This window comes from Folsomia candida, unplaced genomic scaffold (assembly GCF_002217175.1).
Source record: "Folsomia candida strain VU population unplaced genomic scaffold, ASM221717v1 Fcan01_Sc007, whole genome shotgun sequence".
Lineage (NCBI taxonomy): Eukaryota > Metazoa > Arthropoda > Collembola > Entomobryomorpha > Isotomidae > Folsomia > Folsomia candida.
Window position 1 is genome coordinate 400,115 of NW_019091199.1, and position 16,450 is coordinate 416,564.

Sequence of the window (16,450 nt, forward strand, 5' to 3'; positions counted from 1 at the left end):
ATAAAATGCGAAGGTCATTAGTATTGTATTAAATAAAAGTGGGTTTCGGGGATGCTTCCCCCTTAAAGTCATCGTTGTTTTGAAAAATGATGACTTTAAGCCAGCACATGCTGGTCATCAGAGGGCCAGCGTCATGCCCTGACCCTATTTTCTGCATCTCAGGGCCCCAATCCATCACCATTTAGATGATGGATTGGCTCATGTCATGAGTTAGAGATGCAAGCAGTCTTACAACAACATTTTTTAACCTGGTTTTCTCCAGGGATCCACGTAACCGGGAACATTTTTTAACCTGGTTTTCTCCAGGGATCCACAAAAAGCACGATGGATTTAAAGTGGCTTATCCCTTCCACTGACCGTCTGAACTGGTATTGGTTTGGTTGCAGAATTCTGCGGACAAAAGTGAAACAACTCAGTTCAATGATTAAGATTTATAAGAAATGAGCTTACGTTTTAGTAATTGAGGTTGAGACTGCCGAAATGTTCCTGTGCGTTGTACTCCCAGTTCCCCAACACAGCCATCCAGTTGTGCTCGGCCTGGGTCCTCCTGGCACGTCCGTCGAATCCCTTCTGTAGGATCGTGTAACGCCGATCTTCAGGACGGTGGAGGCAGTTGAAGTGCACACCTGGATCCCTTAACAGCTGCACATCGTCCACCTCCCCAGCATCGACGCGGTCTACCTGAGGCTGCAACGCAGCATTCTGTCCTGGATTTCCAGGGAAAACAACACGATTGGATGCATTGTTCAGCTGCGCCACATGGAGATGAGCCCTGTTATGGAAATTGTGGTGAGCAGCGTCTTCCTGCAAAGCCAGAATCATGCATTCTTAGATTTATATATATGAACCTTAGTTATGAAATGTACGTTTGGAGACGTCTGTCCAATGTAGTTAGTCCAGACTTGAAAACGGTCGCCTGCGTCATTTTCATGGAGATCCAGGCAGGCAGCACAATGGAGCATGTAGATGACGTTGTTGTCATTGCACTTAAACCGCTGCATTAGATGAAGCGTTTGATCCGGTCTCCACTCGACTGCAGCGGATCGGGTCATGTGACGTTACAGCGCCCAGTGACGGTACAAGCATGCTCACGACACCAAAACGTCCCGGGACCCATGTTGCCATACCTACCGTTGAGGTTGGCTTCCTCAATAAGCACTACATAGAAAAGATACGGAAAACAAGGATGAAAATAATCCGGTACCTTAATGTTGTGAATAAATAAATGACGTACTGCCGAGTGGTCTCTTGCGCCCGTTTTGGTCGTGGCTAATCAGCCGGAACTCGGCAACCATCCCTGCCGGCTGTTCGCGAGGGAGAGGTACTGGGCCCGGTCCAACCCACGGAACCCATGGCAGGAGAGGGTCGTTATGTTTAGTAATACGTATTACACCGCCATTACGGCTTTCGACGGTGATCTTTTTTAGGTCCATCTGGTGGATCATTGCGACACAGCTATCTTTCGCGTTCGTGATGTCGTTTGAGCGTGCTGCTCCAATCCGATGTGGATCAACATTCAAATCGCAGTGTACATCAAAACTGGCCACATCATTGTTCGCCATCCCGTTCAGGAAGTCCTGATGTGCAGGGGTTCCAAAGAAAGTGTTCCCTTGAGTCACTCTCACCGGACGTGGAACGTGACGCCTCCATCCTCGAATGCCAACCGGAGCTCCGGTGGGCGGAGGTGGAACAGGAATGGGGTCACCGGTGACATCATTCCACTCCCAAACCTCCATCAACCTCGCCCTCTCCTGCGGGGTTGGCTGGACAAGAACTGTAGGTTGGAGCATTGTCTTGCTCCAAAGGTCAATTATTAATTTATTTATGATTTATTAATTTTATTATAAAAAAACTCACCTCTTCGTCTTACGGCTGCTATTGATGATGATGATACTGCTGCTGTTGCATGGATTACAATAATTAATATTAATTACAGAATTATTATTGTTCACCTCAACCACACTGGACCGACTGAAAAGAGCGGAAGAATGAGCTGGGAGTGCGAGCAAACAACGTTCCAGTCGAGGATTGACGTTTGATGCTAGTTGCTCTCAGTCTCATTTGACTCATTTCTCATCTCATTGTAATCAGACGCACACCGAGAGGATTTAATAAGGCAGTGCTTTGCTGGCTGTCACAAATCTCAAAAAAGACTCCAATTGTTCATCAGCATCATTATCAGCATCATCACTGCATGTTGTGTAATAACCCTCAAATAACGTTCTTCTTGTGTAGCATTTGACGCACACGCGTAGAAAACATGACTATTAACGTATTCAGATGAAATATTTCCATGATCAAGTACTTGTTTTTAAAAAAGGTCTAGTGGAATCTGTATCTGTGCAAGGAGGATGGGATACGAATACGATTCTTGGTTATCATTATTTATTATGGTGTTGGTTGGCAGTCGAGAGTGTTGCTTCCTACACAGAAGATGGTGGAAGGCAGAGGTTGGCCTAATTTAAAACCCCGGAGAGAACATAAATATTTCAAAACTCATTGACATGGATGAGAAATTGATGAGCTTCTTCTCCTTCCCAATGCTCCATTTGCTCACTTGTCATTCCACTCACATTAAATTAAGGTATTCAGATTGGAATTGAGGTGGAAAGCAAATCAGTAAAAAGCCATTGAATGAACTCGGCATGACTCCAATTGGGTGGACCATTGCAGACCTTCGCACCTTTTTGTTATGCTCAACAAGGAAAACAAAACAATTCTGGATTTTCTACCAAAAGATAATTTACAATCCACTCAGTTTCGAATGTCGAATGATCTCAGGGGTCCCGTATAGCTTCCACATGCACATCCACCTTCTGAGTAAAGACCAACAAACAACCCACCCATGTATGAATTTCGGTTGGCTGTAGGCTGGCTGGGTGTTCTGCTCAGGTGTGTGTTTTTTGCTGTGGGACAAAATCAGATAAAATCGACCCTGTTTAAAAAATGGCAGTATAGATACGTCGAGCGTCGTCGTGTATCTCCTTCTGAGAAGTGTGTACAGTCGACGAATAAAATGGTTTTGGTAAAACACCCCTCTCGTCATTGCCCTCATGTGGGCTACGAAAGTATTTTAAACTAAACACGACTTTTCGTTTTAAATCAAGTGTTGAAACCGTCGTGCGTTTGTTTGTCCATGATTCGTGACGTGACCCGATTTCGTCAGGCAAAGGTTCTCGAGAACGAGAGAGACCTCGGATACTTTACACTTGAAGAAATCGATACGCGCGTTGGTTTCGTTCTTGAGCTTGTGATAAAAAAGTTGGAGGCAGAAGAAATTAACAAAACAAAGCATCCAAGTGCATATCATATTCATTTCTCATATAGATTACGCTTCATCTGAGTTTTACGAAAGGAGGAAGACACACGCTCCCCTTCTTCCCTATGTCCTCACAAGTTTTTTGAGGGTTTCAAGATCCCAGTGCTTGAAGAAAGATACTGCGTGTAACAGGATTTCATCTTACAAGGCGACTTGACTAATGGCAGTGGGTCCACGCCCGATTGTCCCCTTAAATTATACGTTCTCTTAAAAATAAGGAGGGAGACTTTTGTTTTTACTTTTTAAATAATGTCCAAAAGAGAGATGATACTGAAAACATCATCCTCGTATCTTCTCTGGCGACCCATCCCTTCTCATATGTACATGAATTCTTGCACGGGTTGGTAACCTGTCCTTTTCCCTCGTGCAATATAGTATCACATGTAAAAAAACGACTTGAACTTTACAGGACGCCTTGAAGGGATGCAGCTTATACCCTTGAAAACACTGACCAATGTACAGAACTATGTTTTTATGTACATATCTTTTTGCTTCCTGAAGACCTGAATTTTCCCTACATGGAGCTTTCCGACAGGAATTTACAACCAACTTAAAATCCCATCCTGAACGGATTAGCTTTTCAAATAGTTATAATCTTTTAGAAAAAGAAGCCAAAATATAAACTTTAACTCGCTGGGATAAATTTCAGCATGCATAAATATTTAGGAATCATGTACTTTTCATTCATTAAAGCGCCCGGCATTTTCTTACTTGGCCTTCTCCTTTTTGTTTTTATTAAAAGTATGTAAATTATATTCACAGTCTCGTTCGTAGTGCTGCTGATGACTATTGTCTTGCCTCGCAAATTTATACAACCTGCATTGGAGTGGATTTCGAGTAAACGTAAACTAATTTATTCAGAATCAAGTTTTTTGAACAATGCATGGGTAGCAATTAGGCAAATTCATGCTCATCTAGCTCTAATTTTTACGCAAATGACTTTTCATTTTCAATGAATATTGATTACACGAACGAATCCTAGCAATTAAATCATTGTGATTGAAGGGAACACCTAAGTCGGGGCGGGTTCAGAACATCATTATCAGTTAAAGTATTTTTTCATGTAAGCGTTTTAGAAGGCTGGTCGAGTAATGCAGATTGCGTCCGACTGGGCACAAGTGATTGGGAAAGTGAGACCCTCTTAAACCTGAGCAAGTCAACAAGGTCTCTAAAAAAGGAAATGAAGGCCTCACTCCTTGCAGTCACATTGCATTACAGTCAATGATATTGAACTTGACCACTTTAAGGTCGATAATAAATTGTGGACTTGAGGCGGAAGACTTTGCTGCTTGCTGGCTGATCACTGGTTAAAGTTAGACATGAAGGTTCACTTATCACAATTAGCAACACGCAAGGAGCTCGCTATCCTAAAGGGATGTTTGAATTTTAAAGAAAAGTCGTAAATTGACGAGTTTGGAAACCACCAACAGACAAAACGTCAATAAGCAACATGTGATCCCAAAAAAGCCTGTAATACAATCTGATTTCGTGCAGATTCAGTCTCATCTGCATACATTCAAATATTTGATGGTTTTAGATTATCCACGAAAGCAAACGAAAAAACAAGTTTCAGTTTTCCTCGTAAAAGTCATTCTTACTACGTTCGCTTTTATTATTGTATGCAAAAGCTACAGCCCACACTGACAAGCTTTACGTGTGTACGCTTGAGCTTTAGTTTGTGCATGTAAATAATTCTGCTGGACATGAAACCAAGTATTATAATTGGGTGCAGTACATACGCGCTAAAAGAGTTACCTGAAAGGTTGAAAATAGTTTGAATGGTTCGTTTGAGCCTGTCGTCAACTTTCCTCGACGACGCTTGGGTTCTTTCTTGGTGGTCCTTTTTGCGAGATATTTAAGAATTTACAACCAAACAAACCAACCAACCAACCCAGTTTTGGTTCCAAATAGCACAAAAAAGTCATTTGGGTCATTGCTCATGTGTACATATGCCAACATTTCCGAGTGAAGTAAACGATGAAGGGATGAGTACAACAATACGGATAATCCTACCAGCTCCTTAATAACGCTCCTTTTTAGGGTTGAATTGTCTCTAGCTCGTGTATCTACCAGGCAGAAATGGTCGTGTCCAAAAACCCAGGCGGAACAGCATGTGCCAAATCATAAAACTCGAGTCAAAATATTTATTTTATGACAGGAAGACGACAAGACAATTCTGTGCACATTTTCACAGTAACCTTATAAAATTTTAGTGCCGAGATTTGAATGAGTATCGTGTTTTGAGTTCACGTTTGATCTTCGAAGATGCATAGGTCGTATTTATTCCTCTCGATTTCTGGTTCCCCTGTAAAGACTTAAAAAATGGAACAATAGCCATGTTTTGAGTTGGGCACGGTCACAGGTTAAAGACTGACAGACATTTGAGATGAAGAAAAGGCGTGCACAAAACAGCATAAATATAAAAACTGGAGTGGTAAAAGCTACTTTATGTTCATAATAACAATAGCAATAATGCTACTCGACTCCTCGACTTGTGTTGATGCCTTTGAAACCTTTTCTTCCTCTCATTTTATTCACTTTTGCCACTTAAGTAAGTGGAGCACTTTTCCAAGGCTTTGTCTCTCCTCTACTTTTACCATACCAGTTCCACATAAACCGTGTACTTATTGACCCGAAAACAATCCCATTTATTTAATAAAATTGTGGTGTAAACCATGTAAGCCTCCGACTAAGTCCTCCTAATAGGTATCCATTTCTAGTCATTACGGATTTAGAACTATTATTGGCTGAGCTATGCAATTACATGCAACGAATGGTTTAGATATTGTGGGGGAGAAGTTACCTTTTAAAGGCTGCTTTGAGTGATACCCATTGGGTTTTGCGCAAGGCAGTTATTTATAATTTTAAACTTTAAAAATGATCATCCAACTAACACTTTCTCAGTGGCTGCGTGTAGTTCATATTCTACATGCTTTGTGGAACAACGCCAAAGAAGGAAGCCACTAACTTACCAATAATTCCAGTCAAAGTTTTTGAGGTTCTTTGTGGTTTCTACCGTCCGCCTAAATCGTGAAAATCAATAGCCCTTGAACTCGAAAGGCGCCTTTGAAATGTGACCATGTCAATTTACACGTACTTGCTGACTACTGAGGAAGTGGATGAGTGACAATGCAACCTCTATCTTAAGTAAATGTACCATTTACTCATAACAAGCAGTTATCTCAAATATTGTGCTCCCTCGAAATATTAGTAGAAGCACGTGAAGAAGATGAACCAAATAAGTAAATAGACCAAAGTGACGACTTTCTAAAATGCTTTCAAAACTCTAACAGCAAATGTCACAGTTTGTCCATCTGCTAAATCTTTGTTCACTTTATTTAGGATTTCATTGCATTATGATAAGAAATTACAAGTACATACATATCTCTGACAAGTAAGTATGAATTGGGAGGACGTAAAATTTGACTTGACGTCACCGTTTCCATACAAGCACTTTGGGGCATGACATGACATGCAGTCCTTGCCTATTTTGACTACTGTTTGAATAGCTGACTTTGGGATAGCAGGGCAACAGCACTTGTTTGACCTTCTTTTGTCCATCACTTGAAATATTTCCAACAAAAGTTGCACCAGAGGACCTAATTTGTTGGCAACTGCTACAAGTGCACGTGATAGTGACGACTTTTACTGTTGATAATTTTCAAAGATTCTTGGTAGCCTTTGTCTAATCCCGTTTAAGAGCCTGCAGCAGAAGCACGATAATAAATACTCTCCACTATAACTGTTTGTGGGCTTGACGTGCATAAATATGTAACTGCAGACCAATAGTGAGAACACCTGCGTGGAAGTCGTGTTTTTATAAATGGAACTTATTATTTATTGTTATCATTGGATAATTTAGGATGACAAGATCAACTACGCTGCACAAGCTAATGGTTGCATAAATCTGTTCCTCGTTGAATAACGATTCAAATAAATGGGTACAGACCAAAGTTGGCCATTTGTTATCCTCATGTCGAAGTTTTTTAAATGAGATTATGTTTACAAGCACTGCTTCGGTAATCTTGTTAATATTGCACGTATTCTCTTGTTTTAAGGGACATGCATATAATGACGACATTCTTAACCGGTTATATCTATAGTCAAGCGTGTAGTTATGAAAGTCTCAAGCGACCTCCGACCATTGTTTCAGTTCATTTATTAAAATTAGATGATGCATAAATCTTAAATCGAACAAGACATTGTTTTAATATGGTGTTTGATTTATTATTCATGTTTTTTTCTGTTTTGGAATTATTGCAGTGGGACGCCAGAGAATGTAGTGCAAGCCATTTACCTGCGGTGTCAACAGGGTCAAATTCTCTGGGAGAGGCCCAGAGGTGGCCTTCGAGTCAATATTTCTCCCCCCAAGTACTTTGTGGCTTTGGGACAAGAGGACAAGCCTTTTCGCCTCTGTCTGGAGTCGAATGCGGGGACAAACTTTCAAGTATTTCTAGAGCAAACCGATGGCGTATCGGAAAGTAGCAGTGGTAATGGGGAACGACGCAAACTGCTACCATTCATTACTCCCAAGAAGAAAAAGTCATCCACTTGTTACCGCATAAACTCACCCTCTGCCACTATTTACGTGGAAAGTCAACATGGGGACCAGGACTTGCTGACCACATCCCCACCACCATCGACGACTACTACCAGTGGTTCGAAAGACCCTTATCAAGTCAAAATCTCGTATGAAATTGAAGAGCTCAAGATTCCTCAAGAAGGATTTTCCGGTGAGTAGCTACAAAAATACAGTTTTATATTTTATTTCCCAAGTCGTTTGTTGCGCAACATATTTTTTTGCATTTCTAATCAACTGAATTTGTATTACAATTAGAAATAAGTGTGGTCTCTCCATCTTCTTGTTGATTGTAGGTGCGATAGGCCAGAGCCAAAAATATAAATAAATGCTGACGAATCTTCTCCGTATGCACGCTGTTATATGCATGTACCAGTACAAATACAAATGATTATGATGATGACGACGGCGAAGTTTGGATTGGCAACAGATAAAGAATTGACTTTTCGATTCGATTGTTGTCAAGTTTCTAAGATGGATGGATGGATTTGAGCTGTAGCAACACGGCAATCTCAGCTACGTGTACCTATGTAGGCATATATATCTAGGTGCGTCGGATGAGAGATGAACAAAACTTATTTTGAGCCTTCGCTGCATAATAGACATTAGCGCACATAGCCGAAGGTGTTTTAAGAAATACCTCAGCCACCACGTACGTATGTACTTATGCTCATCGTATACATACAGATTTTCCGTTGCTCAAGTCTTCGATCTTTGATCTGACAGATAGGGGCGTCAAACACATTCGAAAGAAAATGAAAGAGCTACGACTGGCAAGTGCACGAGGGGGGAGGCTGTATGCACACACACACAAATGCTTTGTGCCTAATGCCTTGTGGGTATCATTAGGACGCTGGATATGAAATGGAGTGCATGAGAGTTATGGGATTTTAACCAATGCTAAATAAATTAGAATTAGATTTAGATGGGAGAAAATCTACCGACCTTTTTATTTGAGGTTTGGAGCTGATACCGCAAAAGATTTGGATCTTAACTAGATGGAATGATGGGCTGACCGAGGTTCGCTCTGATAGATGATCCCAGCAAGAAATAAGGGATGGTACCAAATTAGTCCTTGGGAGATAAACGATGATGGTATTCCGATAAGCATATCCATACATACATATTTATAATGCAAAGGTGCATGAACCTTGTCCTTATTACTATGCGTATAAGGCCTGCTGTAGCGCTACGACCTGTCCGTCGGTCATACATTCCAGAACTAATTCCATATTCGCGTGAATTGTTAGCAGCTCATTAGTGTCCAGGCGTCAACTCAACAATAAGTGCCAAATTAGAGGAGCGGGCATTTGGTCCTCCTCACATTCAGTCAACGTAAACTCTTGTCGTGTTTTTACTCCCCATCAAAAATGTTTGAATACTGTGGTTGGTCGACGGCACGGGTCTCTCGGGGGCATTGGAACCAGCAGCAGCAAAGCTCTCGCCATATCGCCATGCATGCAATATTTATTGAACGCCAAGTTTACTCTTGGCTGCAGTGATTAAAAGCCAGTGCTCATCATCACTGGAGGACGGGTAGAGTGAACAATGGAATGGTCAAATTCTGAGGCGCTGCTGCTGGCTCAGGCTGTGCTGCTGATGAGTACTGATCCTGAGTGGTGGACGGACGGACGGAGATAGATGGGAAGATATGAGATGGATGATAGCCGAAAGTGCAAAGTCAACTTTTAAATCTCAAAGAAATTTCCAAGAGAATCCGAACGCTTAATTAAGCATCGGCCAAAACCCACCACCCCCTCCCGACGTGAACCTCATTAACGCTCTCATTGTCTTACGGCTGGGAAGGCGAGGAGGCTTCTTCTTCCTTTTCGCCCTCAAGAATACGGACGGACGTCTTCTCCAACTTCACAACAAAACTATCTCACTTTTCAATAACTCCATCTCACTTTCCTTCATCAACGCAATTACATCTTCGTGGGATGATGCATTAAACTAAAAATAGTGTTACTCATGCAGAGATCCAATATTACGTATGTACGTATGTATCCACGTATTGATTACTCGGAAATAGTTAGTAGCAGAGTATCTGTATTTTCACTAAGTTTTTGTCGATGAGTTGCAAACGATGCCTGGCTTCTTCACTCTTTTATTATGTATTCCCTTCCTTGATTGGATAAATGTCAATACATGTGAAAAATTGGACTGTTATCGGCAATCGATCGAAACAATTGACTATTAAAATTTAAAATGCAAAGTCTCATCCTCGTAATTACATATACACACTCAAGCAATACCTACGCATTTAGTTGTGGGCTTGATTTCAGCATCATGATGGAAATGGTGCTGGCAAACTTATGTACGTATTAAATGAACGTTAGGTTGGACATTTCTGAATATTCTCAACCATTTCAATTTTGTCAGATGCTTGTCAGAATTATGTGCATATTTAGATGAACATGAAGATGCAGACAGTCAAAATCTCTCGAGTCTCGAGTCAGTCTCCGCGTTATTAGTCAACAGTTGGTTGAACTTGATAGATATTCATTTATATGTGTGATTAAATATTCATACCTCATTTAGTTGAGGCACAAACAAACCAAACAAAGTACTTTTTACTCGCTGTATTTGCATTGATGGCGAAGGTGGACGTGAATAGCAAGCAAAGCAATTAAAGCTTCAACCAGCCAAAGGATGGGTATGCATGCATTGCTTATAATTGTACATTACTCATCCTTGCATTATTTTAAATATGATACAATCTTGCATGGTTTGTATGCATTGGCCATAAAAACTGAGGTGGAGATATTTGGACGACCACGAATTATTACCAATATGGAATAATGAAAAATGTTGGTAAGAATAAGGATGACGGAGGATGAGTTTTAGCCAAATTTATTTGACGAAAAGCGCTTGGATAATGCACCACACGGCCACCACCACCATCGCCATTAAGAGAATAATAGGCGTCTTAAACTATCCTCAAGAATTTGACATGCAGACAATCCTCTGAAGAAAAATTCCTTAAAAAGTTAACTACAAACAACTTCAACGTGACTGTAATAAATTTAAAGTTCCTGAAAGACAGCCGGATTGGATTATAATTTTCCACAGAATGTTGCATCAACCAATCAATAATCAATTTTCACGTTGCTAAAACTCGTGTCGTTATCGTTCATTAGATACAAATTATGACGATAAAATTTGAAATCAAGATCAAGTTCTTGATGTAATTTGCCACATGGTTGATTTTTTTTTGTGCCAGACAAAGCAAGGACAAAATAGGCATCTCGGAAGCATGGACGAGGTTGAGGTCGGTTGCTTTAATTGTTTCCAGTTTTTCGCCCAGGTTGTACTAATAAGTAGCACATTAGCCTATCTCAGTCTTCATCTCATCAACAATACAAATGAAGTAATTGGAGGAGGGTGCGGAGTGGACAGGCTTACTGAATCTATTAAAGACCTGCTTTATTCAATCGGAGCTGGTCTCTACACACAGAAAACTGCCCTAATTACGCAACGAGAATCAAAATCAATGGTTATGTTGGATTATTATCAATATTTATAAATATAAATATTATATATATATATATAAATATTTTTTTATCCTACCCTACTCGTGTTGAGCTCAACATGAGTAGGGTAGGATAAAAAAATATTTGTCCAGGGTATGATTATTATGGACGAGTCGAATTCCCAACTCTCCAACCAAGCCACACTACAAACCTGTTTTACAGTTTGAAACCTTTCCAAGGTGGCCTGATGCTTCATTTATCGGTATTGGCAAACGGCTGGACGTGCGACTCCAAGAGCTGATAATAAATTACTTTTACTCACTGACTGACTGATTGTTGTGGTTCAGCTTGTACTGATTTGAACAAGAAGATGCTGAACGCATCCTCGTTTTGAATTTATTTCTGACAAATGATTCAACCCTTCTTTTTTTCGCTGGAAATACGTTCTTTTTTTGCGGGGTTGGGCTTGACAAGTTGAACTGGTTACTAAAGATATTTGGAGGCGGATTCCTGTTGATTTGATCACCCGTCATAATTACTTATCAACTGTATGCTAGCACCGATGTAAACTAACACATGTGAAAACACATCCACCAATCTATTCATCAAATCTGGACTTTGGCATCACAAAAAAGACGAGTCGTGTAAGTAAAACGACATGAGCTAGCTACTGTACACGAAGGACCACTCTTCATAAAATTGAATAAGGTGTAAAGTTTTCATTTTCTTTTTATACATAATTTCATGCATGCTTGCCCATTCTTGGTGGCTTTGATTCTGTCATCGAAAGGAGGAGATCGTGACAAGCAGTGATATCATCATCATCAGATCACACGTCGCCTACTGCCAGTCGTCAGTTTGGTTGGATTGGGGGAGGAGGCGTTTAATTGAGCATCCGATTCAGTGAAGAAGTGTGTTAATAAGCGTTAAATTTGTATTATACGAATCATCCGGCTGCATGAATGCACACTCTGAAGGAACAATTTCAAGGAACGAAACAACTTTTTTCCAAGTATTGCTGTCGACTCATGCCTGTACATCGGTGTGCATACGTAGTTTAAATATTCGAAGCCTTTGACATTTACATTTTCCATGCTACTCACGGTTCTTCATTGTTGAAGAATATCCAACAAAATTTATCCGCCCTTCTTCTTCTCAACAACTTTTTAAAACATGAGTACGATTCTCTCTCTACAATATCACCATGAGCAAAATTTTATAAATACACGCGTTATACACATTGGTTAACATGTAGCCTAAGTTTCTAACTTTGCATTTTGTGATCTACATAAACTATGTATATGCATATTTGCTATTTACTTTTACTTGTCGTTGATCAAATTCGGCAATAACATTCGCCAGTACGTAGTCCTTTAACTAATTACCCGTGAAAAATTGTCGTCTCCACAGGAGTTTGCCTCTCCGAGGATTCAAACAGCGAATCGTCCACTTTTAGTCATTATTATTACGCAATATTCCGTGGCTTCTTTGCTAACGAACTACCATCGGCCAAACAAATTGGAAATGTTCACAAGTCAAAATCCATTACTGGAGGGAAAGTCGTCTCCTAATCACTCCAAATTTTAATCTCACCTCATCGCGTTGTTGTCGGCTTGACAGGGTTGATTTAGTGGCTCCACCGAGACTAGTCCGTACATATATTTATTTACTATTGTGTAATACCAATGCATAAGAAGTAACTTGCGTGGAGAGCTCGTTGCATGATAAATATGATCTCCTACTGATTTGATTAGATGGCCATAAATTTGCCAGAATTTAAATATGATGAACTGAACTTTGAAATGGAAATGCAGCTGACCATGACATGTTACACAGAATATTTGTTCCTTAATTGCGAACAAGAATTAGATTCGTTTTCTTACTTTTCCCGTTTTCCTTTTACACCTTCGATTTTCTTTCTCGTTTCACAGTCTAAATATTTAAATGTCAGTTAAATGATGGTTGATTGTTAATGCTTTAAACGGTTGGTATTTGGCAAAAAAAACAAAGTCTGGTTTTTAAGCCTTCCAAACCTAATTATCACCTTGTTTTTTGTTCATTTTCAGATGATGAATGCCGTCCTTGCAGCGATCCTGAGGTGCTGCAGCTCTATTGTGAAGCTGATGTTGGTGAGTACAAGAGTTTTGTTGTGTGCATGTCTTTCCTAGTTTCATGCGAAGAGATGCGATATCATCTTCTACAAGTTTCCTTTAGCAGGACGAGTAAAAGTATATTAAACAACACGAGATCAGAGGCAATTTTCACAGTTTGCGAAGAATCTTGATCTTGATTGTGATATAATCATGGGTTGAATTCACACGTTATCACCCGATGAAATGTTTTTAGGAAGGTGTCAAGTTTTACTTTGCACAAAGCCCCTAATGGCAAAATTACTTGTAACAGCCATTAATTTTGATTGTGTGTCTTCCATCCATGCTCTCAATTATATTGCGAGGTTCCAACTTTCTTCTCTACCATTTCAACCTGGTGTATGATAATATTTCTAATTTTTCCTTTTGCCTTGTTCTAGTTGCCCGAGGAGAGATTTTATCCGTACTTCCAAGTACCACTAGGAAAGGGATGGATAACCTTCACATCAAGTCCAACTTGGTTGTTCACCAGAATCATCCAGTCTTTCAACCCTTAAAATCAGGGAATAAAAATCTGCAGAAATTCCTTCTCCAAGATACTCCAACTTTTGATCAAGACTCGCCCAAGAAGGTACCCAAGCTAGCAAAGTCCTCATATTTCGGAGGCATCGTTTCCCACCCGTCCAAATGTGCGGCACAAAGTGGACCTGGCCAATTTCTTTGGTTGATCAAACTCAGCTTTGGAAGACCAAAGATTGGATGTGAGTGCCGTTTTATTTTCATACGATTACTGACACTGATATTTTAGTCTCTCATTTCTCATGATGGGATGGAGTTACAATTTATTTTTTGCAAGTTTAATGCCAAAAGTATTAATTCATATGTTTTATCGTATTTTAGGTGTGGTCTACTGGGACAGATGGATGCAAGTCGCAAAGCAAGCCGAGGCGTTGGACAAGGCAAACTGTCGCTTGGTTTACCAGTAATAACAGTGAAAGTAAAAGGATTCTGATGTCGAGAATCGTACCATTGTACCTTATGCTATGCTATAAAGGAAGAAGTTAGTCATTTTCTCCGATTTTCATGATACAACAGGACAAATGACAAACCAGTGTTGTTCATTTGTCCAATTCAGTAAAAATGTTTTAAATTTATATAAGAGCAAATTGAAACCATATCGTTTTTGATATCACTCCCTTGATCTGTTAAATTTCATTAGAATGGGCGTATCTGGAATGAGTTTAAGCTATGTTTATCCAATGCGAAGAGTGAATGCGTTTGTGATAGCGAATAATATATCTCAAGCCCCATCCACGACCACAACTTACACTTTTTTTATCAAGCTTTCTCAGTAAATCACCCAACCCTATTTGCTCGAAAGTGAAAAAATAATAATTTCAGTGCCAACGCATAGGTATTACAAATACTATATTTAAATATGTATCAATAGTTGAATTATATTTACAAATATTTACCCATGTTAAATTATTATAACATTAATGAAACAGAACTTATTATAATAAATCGTACTTAATCCAATATCTTGTGCTGTATATGACTTTTTAATTAAACAAAACAACGCGTTACAACGAAACAGAGAAGAACTTTCAATCAATTAATTCAGTTATTATTCTTATCTCGGTTTGTGACCATTTCCGCAAGCGCGTCGTTCTCATCTTCCCACCACTCGAGATTAGCCCACAATATTTTTTAATAATGTTTATTCCTTGGGCAAGCAAAAAGTTAATCGTTCCCATTTCACCGAGATATCGACTTCATTTCTCACGCATCTTAATATTTAAAAATCCACGCCACCAACAACATACAAATTTACTCACCCGCACTCTAAATGCATTCATACATTCTCCAACAGTTTGATATGACAAACAAATGTTTTAAATTAACACAATGTTCATTGGAACCAGGCCTGGATCGAATTGGATTCTCTTCGTGGCGTCATCTTCATCAGACATCGCTTGTCGTGATACATCGCGTCGTATCATAACCTTATTAAACTCGGAGTCTGTATCTGTTATTCATTCGTTCGTGGCTTCACTTTTGTGTAGCTGGAGCATTTAGCTAACCCAGCGACCGAGCGTGGGATTCATTGTGCAAAAATATTCTCACTCGCCAGAAGAGAGGAAGTTCAACCCTTCATTCTCACCCTCACCACAGTCCTTGCTGGATAAGTAATTACACATTCATGCAATATGGGCTAAATTATTGGTGTCTCATTGATGCAGCTTTTCTCAAGAAAAATTTCCCACCCACACAACGCTGCCCGAGGTTTTTTGAGCATACCAAGAATCGGATAATGCAGTATGTATGAATGAATGACAAGCAGTCTTATCCTTAGTTTTGTTCAAGGGTTAATTGCTAGGCGTTCTTCTAAGGTTTTGCGTAAGGTTTCATCCATGCCTGGGTAATTATTATCATCTGAGATGTGCGCGCATATCTCAGCGAAAACTGAATAATTTGAAGTGAAACTACCAAGGCCTTATAAAGCAATAAATAAGGTTTACATTACACTGAGCAAATTTAAATTTAATACAAAAAATGAATGAGATGATGGCGTCATCACTTTAGCCTGAAGTTAACGAACGTTTAAAATTCCAAAATTTACCTGATTTCTATTACTAATAATAACACGACAGAGTTAATTTTTAATTCAGCTTCATGAAAATCAGCAGGGGTTTCATTGGTTAAAGAGGATGGTAGTTTGCTGCCCCAACGCTTGCTGATGGATATGTAGTCATCAAGGGCGTGGGGGCCGGACCGCAGGAGGAAGGATGCCAAGCAATACGTACAAGGTACCAGATCTCAAGGGAAGAGATGCCAATAATAAACTGCTATTTAGATACACCCAGAGTGAAGAGTACGTTACATTGTAAAATAGGAATGGAAGGATTGTCCGCCAGCAACAGCGGTCTTCCAACAATCATTTTGTGACTGTCAATCAAATCAAAACTCATTCCTTTCAAGAGGGCGA

At 39.8% G+C, this 16,450-nt stretch overlaps 1 protein-coding gene across 1 annotated transcript in view; it reads left to right on the top strand.

The window, feature by feature from the left end:
• LOC110851883 overlaps positions 1 to 15,002 on the top strand; it is a 36,413-nt gene extending 21,411 nt beyond the window's left edge. The window contains exons 2-5 of the mRNA XM_022099811.2: positions 7,583 to 8,052; positions 13,438 to 13,500; positions 13,902 to 14,222; positions 14,362 to 15,002. Coding sequence (XP_021955503.1) covers positions 7,583 to 8,052; positions 13,438 to 13,500; positions 13,902 to 14,222; positions 14,362 to 14,447 — 940 coding nt within the window. The 3' untranslated portion in view covers positions 14,448 to 15,002. The remainder of the gene's footprint in view (positions 1 to 7,582; positions 8,053 to 13,437; positions 13,501 to 13,901; positions 14,223 to 14,361) is intronic.
• Positions 15,003 to 16,450: the final 1,448 nt, after the last annotated feature.